Source organism: Amia ocellicauda, chromosome 2, assembly GCF_036373705.1.
Source record: "Amia ocellicauda isolate fAmiCal2 chromosome 2, fAmiCal2.hap1, whole genome shotgun sequence".
Lineage (NCBI taxonomy): Eukaryota > Metazoa > Chordata > Actinopteri > Amiiformes > Amiidae > Amia > Amia ocellicauda.
Genome location: NC_089851.1, coordinates 21,249,022 through 21,258,048, shown reverse-complemented (window position 1 = coordinate 21,258,048; position 9,027 = coordinate 21,249,022). Strand labels below are relative to the sequence as shown.

At 43.3% G+C, this 9,027-nt stretch overlaps 1 protein-coding gene across 2 annotated transcripts; it reads right to left on the bottom strand.

Annotated features, from left to right (window-relative positions):
* Positions 1-5,092: 5,092 nt before the first annotated feature.
* On the bottom strand, positions 5,093-8,223 carry LOC136712599 (uncharacterized). 2 transcript variants are annotated; one of them, XR_010804860.1, is made up of 6 exons: positions 8,110-8,223; positions 6,948-7,064; positions 6,685-6,838; positions 6,307-6,446; positions 5,618-5,783; positions 5,093-5,224 (listed from the first exon to the last, which is right to left on the bottom strand). XR_010804860.1 is itself a non-coding variant. In XM_066689266.1 (5 exons), exons 1-5 carry the CDS (start codon positions 8,218-8,220, stop codon positions 5,673-5,675), a joined length of 633 nt encoding a protein of 210 aa, XP_066545363.1. In that variant the 5' UTR covers positions 8,221-8,223; the 3' UTR covers positions 5,354-5,672. The 2 variants fall into 2 exon arrangements, 1 of the variants encoding a protein (XP_066545363.1); XM_066689266.1 differs by lacking the exon at positions 5,093-5,224 and having other exon boundaries at positions 5,354-5,783.
* Positions 8,224-9,027: the final 804 nt, after the last annotated feature.

Here is a 9,027-nt window from a genome sequence, read left to right as displayed (position 1 = left end):
ATTCAAGTTTGTACTGCATGCTGTTAATTTTTTTGTTTGCATTGCACTAGTTCACATTAAGAGAGAATTCGTTGTTTGCTATCCACATTAATTCATATAATGGTAGAAACCTTAAGGGATAGTTTGTGATTAAATCATTGATTCAATGACAAGTTATTGAGGGTATGCCCAGTACAGAGTGTCACCTTCCTATGATATTTCTGTAGATAGACACATGCATTGAGAAAGGGTACTTATCCTGCGGTCATATTTTCAACAGGTTAAATGTTTTATGTGCTCTGGTTCAAGCATGCATGGGGAAATGGCCCGAAAGCAACACCTTCAACACAAACTCCTACAGGTGGATTGATAGCAAACTGGCATCGATCACACTCAAGAACCAACCTGGGCAGAGAGAGAGAGAGAGAGAGAGAGAGAGAGAGAGAGATAGAGAGAGGAGGCACAGGAGACCGTGGAAAGGGGAACGAGATTAGAAACGACAGATGTGGGAGTGAGGGAAGTGAGAATATGCATCACTTATATCCTTGAGATACCCCGTCTTTACACAGAGAGTGGCAGGAGAGTGGAACAGTGGAGCCACTGATATAAATAATTAAAACTATATGTATTTCATCCAAATATAAACTGAAATGAGTTGAATGTATAATAAGGGCAGCAGGGTGGAGTGGCAGTCAGGGCTCTGGATTCTGGAGGGTCATGGGTTCAGTCCAAGGTGGGGGACCCTGCTGCTGTACCCTTGAGCAAGAGACTGCTCTGGGGGGAAAAGCTGTACACATGGGTAATTGTCTGTACAAATAATATGATGTATTGTAACAATTGTAAGTTGCCCTGGATAAGTGGGTCTGCTGAAAAATATATAATTATTATATATTATGCAATTATAACGAGTCAGTGTGTGAGTGTGTGAAGTCCCTGAGACCTGTGTGTACTGTCTGCAGTAATAATACATACAATACAGTTGTTCTTGCACCCACAATGATGAGTTGGGTTTACTCCTTGGAAACCACATTTATGCCCCACATAGCCAAACGAAATTAAAACATTACATTCGTATACTGCCCATTACTTACATAAATGTTATTGGATATAGGATAACAAAGTTTGACACCTTCATAAAAAGACCCTCCATTGTGTCAGCAGGCATTGGACCAAATTAAATTTAAATATATTGTAGCGACATGGCAATTGGCTGATAATGGGGGATGGGATGTGTGTGTATATGTGTGTACTGTCTGTGTATTGGGGGCGGGGGCGGTTCTTTTGTTCTTGTGCGTGTGTTGTTTTAGTTCGTGGTTAGCCCCGCGCGGGAACAAGTTGAACATGTATGCAGATTATATATTACCGACGCTCTCAGATCCTTCACACTCCCTCCCGGTTATTCTTGATCTCACTACATAATTTGGTCCACAATGCCGCTAACTTCCCATACACATCGTAGTGACCTGGCAAATACTTTCACTTGGACACTGAACGGAATGACATATCTTGGCATCATTATTAAATCCCATATGACATCAATATCTAGTCTGAATGGACCACAAATTCTTAAAACTGCACGGGACGACCTTACAAGACGCATTGGGCTTCCAATGTACCTGTAGGGTAGAGCCAAGGTTCTTAAGATAAATGGTCTTCCCAGACTTACACGTTATCGCAAATATCCCTCTTCACTTCCCACAGAACTGGTTAAGTGAAATACTCACTATAATCGTGAGTGGAAGAACCATAACTTGTTGTCTCTTGACCAGATTTTTAAGGGGAACAACATTTAGCCTTTTAATCAACTTAAAACTGTGCATGGCCAGGGTGACTCCTCCTTTCTAATGTATTACCAGCTCAAATCTCTTACTAACAAAATATTTCCTTCTGGTGTCAGTCTGGCTTCCATCCCTGATTTAGATTTGAGGCTCCTAAACATTGCCCTAGAAAGGGGTGTGATGTATAAACAGTTTTTCGGTCTTCTTCTTTGCATATCTACTGAAAAACCCAATAAACCTTTAATAGAAGAAAATAAAAACATCTACTGTAGGATTTGTAAGCTCTGGTCCCAGAATATAGGCACAGGTGGCAAAACTCCACTGTAGAGAAATGATCAACGCAGACCTCAGTACATATATCAGTGCTGAGGAAGTGTCCCCGGGTGCCACTGTAACCGAGATCAAGTTAACTTTTAAAGTGGTTTGTTCGGGTACGAGGGCGTGCTATGTGTCTCTCTCTCACTGCAATAATCTGTGTGAGAATTAAACAGGTTCAAATAAACCAATCATCAAAATTATTAAAAAATAAATCAATCCCTCCTATATATTGGACTCTAATATAATCAATAGTGATATATCAATAAGACAGCGTAACAATATGATAAAGAAAAGGTCTTTATTTGCACGTCACTGAACAAGATCACGTTTTGCCATACATCATATTGTGCACGAAACCGCTTGTTTTTATATACATTTCGAGGGGCACATGACTCCATTGGTGACTTCATCGTGACACGCAAGGCATATTGACGAATCTGATGAGAGTCGTGGGGCAAACGAGTTGAAATCGAAAACACATCGCCATGTCAAAGCCGTCAAAAACTCCCAATGCTGCAGACCAGCCACGTTTCAAACCAGACAATATTAAATTAAATAAATAAGATTAAAACATGTGGAGTTGATTATCAATCATTGTCTTTGGATAGAGCAGAATAAGTCCACTACACGTTACATAACAGTTGCATGAAGGCATAGGTGTCTTTTAAGGGGGGAACGAGGTGGGAATTTCCTCCCTGCTTTTTAAAATCAGTCAAATCACACTCCCCTGTACTCAATCTAAACTCCACAGGGCAGGTGTGTTGTGGCGAGCTTTAGTGATGTCGCAGTTCAGGGCGTCCCCTTTGAGCCTCTAGTGTCACATGGCTCAAATGGTGTAGAAACACACAATATGCTTACAAGGCTACAATTGGTTTCATAATATAATTCACAAATTGAGTCTCGGACTACGGTAGAATAAATAGAAAAACCCTTCCAAGATCTTCAACTAAAGTAGTTCTACCCCAGAGTCAAAGTGCCACCTGACACAACACGTACGTTTTGTTCTATTGGATGCAAGGGAGTTTTTATTTATTTTACAGTGTGACACCAGAGGCTTAAAGTGGACTCCCTAAAATGCGACATCACTAAACCTGGCCACAACACACCTGCCCTGTGGAGTTTAGATTGAGTACAGGGGAGTGTGATTTGACCGATTTTAAAAAGCAGGGAGGAAATTCCCACCTCGTTCGGCCCTAAAAATAACGCTTTCATGCAACCGTTATCTGATGGATTATCGGCTCCAGATACACCGATCAGCCATAACATTATGACCACCTGCCTAATATTGTGTAGGTCCCCCTTTTGCTACCAAAACAGCCCTGACACGTCGAGACATGGACTCCACTAGACCTCTGAAGGTGTGCTGTGGTATCTGGCACCAAGACGTTAGCAGCAGATCCTTTAAGTCCTGTAAGTTGCGAGGTGGAGCCTAAATGGATCAGACTTGTTTGTCCAGCACATCCCACAGATGCTCGATTGGATTGAGATCTGGGGAATTTGGAGGCCAAGTCAACACCTTGAACTCGTGATTCATCAGACCAGGCCACCTTCCTCCATTGCTCCGTGGTCCAGTTCTGATGCTCACGTGCCCATTGTAGGCGCTTTCGGCAGTGGACAGTGGTCAGCATGGGCACCCTGACTGGTCTGCGGCTACGCAGCCCCATACGCAACAAACTGCGAAGCACTGTGTGTTCTGACACCTTTCTATCAGAACCAGCATTCACTTTTCCAGCAATTTGAGCTACAGTAGCTCGTCTGTTGGATCTGACCACACGGGCCAGCCTTCGCTCTCCATGTGCATCAATGAGCCTTGGCCGCCCATGACCCTGTTGCCGGTTCACCGCTTTTCCTTCCTTGGACCACTTTTGATAGGTACTGACCACTGCAGACTGGGAACACCCCACAAGAGCTGCAGTTTTGGAGATGCTCTGACCCAGTCGTGTAGCCATCACAATTTGGCCCTTGTCAAAGTCGCTCAGATCCTTACGATTGCCCATTTTTCCTGCTTCTAACACATCAACTTTGAGACAAAATGTTCACTTGCTGCCTAATATATCCCACCCACTGACAGGTGCCATGATAAGGAGATTATCAGTGTTATAGTGTTATTATTCACTTCACCTGTCAGTGGTCATAATGTTATGGCTGATCGGTGTATTTTAATCTTATTTAATCTAATGGTTTTAAACTTGGCCAGTCTGCTGCAATGGGAGTTATTGATGGTTTTTGAAATGGTGATTTAAAAAATAGATACGTTTACAATTTCCACTCGTTTGCGCAATAACTCTCAACAGATATATATGTCTCGTGTGTCACGATGATGTCACCAATCTAGTCATGTGACTCACTTAATGCCCATTAGTTCACAACTTCGCATGCATACTATATTGGTTTGTGTGTGTATTATATCGGTTGTTCACATTCAGACTTTGTCCTCAAGCAACATAATACTGAATGACTGAACCACATCATCTGAGCAAGACATTACAGATGAGTTATTCAGTATTGATCACACCGTGTCCATGGGTCACACTTATGGAGCGCCATTTGTGTCAGACATCATTTTGTGCATGAAAGCGATTTCATACATATTTTTGGACGAAATGTGAATTGTGTGCACAAAATGGTCATTTCGTGGGACAAAATGTGAACTGTGTGCACAGAATGGTCATTTCGTGGGACAAGTGGCCATTTCGTGGGACAAAATGTGTACACAAAATGATGTCTGACACAAACGGCGCTCCACAAGTGTCAAGCATGGAGACGGTGTGATCAATACTGAATAACTCATCTGTAATGTCTTGCTTAGATGACATGGTTCAGTCATTCAGTAATGTGTTGCTTGAGGACAAAGGTTGCAATGCTGGCTAGCGCCCTGATTTCCCCCTTTGTTTGAGGACAAAGGTTGCAATGCTGGCTAGCGCCCTGATTTCCCCCTTTCCTGTTGAGTGAACAACCGATAACACAAACCAATGTAGTACACACACACACAAACTGATATAATATGCATGCAAAGTTTTAAACCAATATAGTACGCATGCAATCCAATATATTATGGGCCATCTTGCTTAAATAGACGCTCCTTGTCCGAGTGTCTCAGGCTCGTGCCCTCCATGCTGGCCTGCTACTCTGGGCTGTGGTGGCAGGTCCTGTTGGCAGACGAGGCAAAATGTCAGTACAAACACCACAGAGAGACAGAGCTCCGCTGATGAAGCCATCGTGCGCCATGTATAGCTGTGCGACACCCCAGGGGAGGGGCTAAATCACAGGACTGCAGCAAAACTGACACACAGAGGTCACAACAACACAGAGAAACCAGTTGTGTATCTGACTGCTGTTTTTCAATGGGATATCAAAGTGCACATCAACAATTATAAGGCGCTTCCCTGAACTTCCCTGATGCATACTCCAATGTAAACAAGATTATCGTATTTACATCTTGACCCAAATAATGCAAGCATCGATGGACGACTAAATTGCAGTTGCGGGATTGCAATTTCCTTTTCCAGTCTGCATTTGCATTTAAATAAAGTGAACTATACCTTTCCATAGGGGACAGTGGGGCCTCCGCACTCAAGCGTTCCTCCGCCTGGAGTTTCACATGGGTGCTACCTTAGAACAGCCGATCCGGGACAAACGGGGCGAGATCCGTGAGCTAGCGAGACGGAAACGCTTCCACCCGGACAGTTTGGCCTTGCCCTGTAGCTCCTGAAAAACAGAGAGAAACTCAATCACAGACAGACAGAGCTCCCCTGTACTTTTTTGGTAGAGGCGCATTCTTATACTCTGGAAATACCGGCAAAGCTGCTGCTCTGAGGTTTTATACACTTAATTGAATTGGTAATCATATTGTTATCTTTTACAGACTACATTATTATGCAGAGATCCCAACATCATTGGTGCTGTGGAGTATAGTCAGATCCCATCAAGGCACCACAGGAACAAATAAAGGAGATTTCATGAAAATAAATAATTTCACAGCATTAAAGCAAATTTTAGCCTGTATTAGTTAAACCAACTATGAGGAACGGGGCCCAGTTGTGTACCTGGCTGCTGTTTTGCACCGGGATATTAAAGTTGACACCGGAGACAATGGAACTGAACGAAAGCAGCCCCTGCTCTCAGGCCAGCTCTCAATCACTCCCAGTGAAAGGATAACAGCCAATCCTTTGGCTCAATAAATGGGTGCCTGTTCTGCAGTTTAAGGGCCAGCTGCCCACAATGTACTCACCTCAGTGGCCGTCTCAGACTGGCCGGAGGACGCCACCTTCCCAAATCCCTTCCAGGAGAGTCGGGATGTGACCTGTGAGCAGGAGCGTCGGAAGCAGTTCCACTTTGAGAGTGTGGCCTGCTCCAGCGCCTCAGCAGTCCCTGAAACACAGAGTGAAACTCTTGTCACTGTTTCTGTCCCCTCCAGCACAGCCCACACTCTGTCCTGTAACCCTGGATTCAGGGTTTGAGTCAAGGCTCAAGTATTGCAAGAGACGACAGGAACAAAAATTTCCACCCCTGTGACAAATTTTGAAATGGCCCTGATGAAAACCATATGACCCCCCACAGAGAGAAACGGCAGGCCTCCCACTGAGAGACTCATTACATCAGAATGTACCTTCTGGGAGATGCTCAGGCTCCTCCTTGCCGGCATGGCCTGCTTCGACACACTCGGTCACGGTCTCCTCCTCTCCAGCCTGGCTTCCTTCTCCGGGCAGTGTCTCCAGTTCTTCCTCTGTGACCTGGGCTGCTCTGGGCTGTGATAGTAGATTCTGTGTACAGACAGAGCAAAGCATCTCTCAGGATAACAGCGCATCCTTTGTATCAATAAATGGGTGCCTGTTCTGCAGCTTAAGGGCCGGCTGCCCACAATGTACTCACCTCAGTGGCTGTCTCAGACTGTCCGCAACATGTCACCAACCCAAAGTCATTCCAGGAATTTGCGTCGGAAGCGGTTCCACCTGGGGAGTTTTTCCTGCTCCGCTGCCTCAGCGGCCCCTGAAACACAGAACGAAACTCTCGTCACTGTTTCTGTCTCCTGTAGCTCAGCCAACAGTCTGAGTCAAGGCTCAAGTGTTGCCAGAGACGACAGGGTTTTGTAAAGTCTGTAGAAAGTCTATTGCAGGTAAAAGTGACAGCACAACAGACCAGCGACTGAAACAGGAAGCGGAAAGGGAGAAAAGTGTGGCACTTGCGAGATACAGATGCCAGCTCCTGTCCCCTCCCAAGCCTCTGCTAAGGCAGCTAACATGAGCTGCTTCATTTTCCAATGCCATCCCATATGACAAGAAGGTGCCCTGGTGTATGGACATTACAGACGCGGTGACATTTCATATCACGAGAGAGAAAACATTTTCTAGGGATAGCATACTAAAGGCATTTTTTCCATTTTATTTCAAACAAAAAGTATGTGCAATAATGACGGCTATGGAAGTGGTGCTGTTCTTGTGTTATTCTTACACAAATATATGTATGTATGTAGGCCAATTTCATACAGAACACAAGTCCTTTTTTTATAAATAAAATACTTACATATGTTTCAATATGTCTTAGTCATTTAAGTTTGTTTAGAGAAAAACATTTAAAAAAAAATTGAGATTAAAATTGTGAATCGTCCATAAATTTGAAAACAATTTGGTTTTATTTATAGGCAATATCGCCCACCCCTAAATGCAATTAATCTACCCAAAATCTACAGCTGGTATATTAACCCATCTAAAAGCCAAACACTCTTCTCCTCTGTTGACTGTGTTTTGGAAATATGGAAAAGTAAATCGTTTAGTTAAGTAGATTGTATAAATTAGATAGATAGTCTAGTACATTTTGCCATAAGCACACTAATGTTCAGGCATTTTCGTTGCATCTCACATTGCTAAACTATTACTTAGTAAAAATTGTATTAATAAAAATCGCAAAAGAAAAACATTTTGGTGGGTCAGATACAGATGTAATTTAATTTTAACAAATATTCCTTTAAAAACAAATAACCGTTACAGTTAATTCAAAATTGTGTTAAAAAAGTTGTGACAATATAGAGTAATACAAGAGTATGACACGAGTTGCGTGAGAGTTTGTCCTCCGGGGCCTCGGCAGCCCCCGAAACACCAAACGAAACTGTGGTCTGTGTTTCCGTCTCCAGTAGCTCAGCCAACATCCTGTCCGGTTTACCTGAGATCTTGGTCTGAGTCCAGGCTCAAGTGCTGCCGGAGACGACGGGACGCACTTATGACGTAGCACGTAACCGGGCGTTAAGTGACGTCATTGCATAGCAACCAATGGCACGGTTCCAGTTCATTGCACTCGCTTTATTTATTCGCAGTGGAAATGGGTGGCTTGTTATAAATTAGGATTACAATACAACGTACAACACACCCACAACAATATATAGAGCTCACTGGCCATAGGAAAAAACGTTCACCAGTGACATGAGCCATGAAGCGCCCATCAGCAACACACTTTACATTGAAACCCACAGTAAACGGACCAGATATCTCCCCCCTTTAAAATGCGCCAATTTCATTTATCTGCCTGAATTTTATACGGGCCCATTTCCTAATGCAGCTTCTCAGAGTGACGTTTTGTATGACACATGTATGCGATTAGCGCTGCACGCTGTATAAGCAGATTTTCAATCATGTATCGGGCTAATCTCACCCTACTGGCAATCCGCCTCAATCAGTGCGACCTGCTCTTAATCTAATGTAGAGTCAGATCTGCATTCATTTTAACAATATCCTGTATTATGTAGCCTATTATTGCTGCCATTATATTTTATAACAATGAGCCTCCCGGAGCAATGACAAAAATAACTAGTTTACTGGAACAATACAACAACATGTTGCAAAATCATGAGTAAAAAAGTAGTATCAATATGGAGATCAGTGTGAGCTGCAGAAGCAGACATTTTGAGATCAAAAACAGTAGAAATGGAAACGGATAAAATACAAGTTTAAGAAACCTG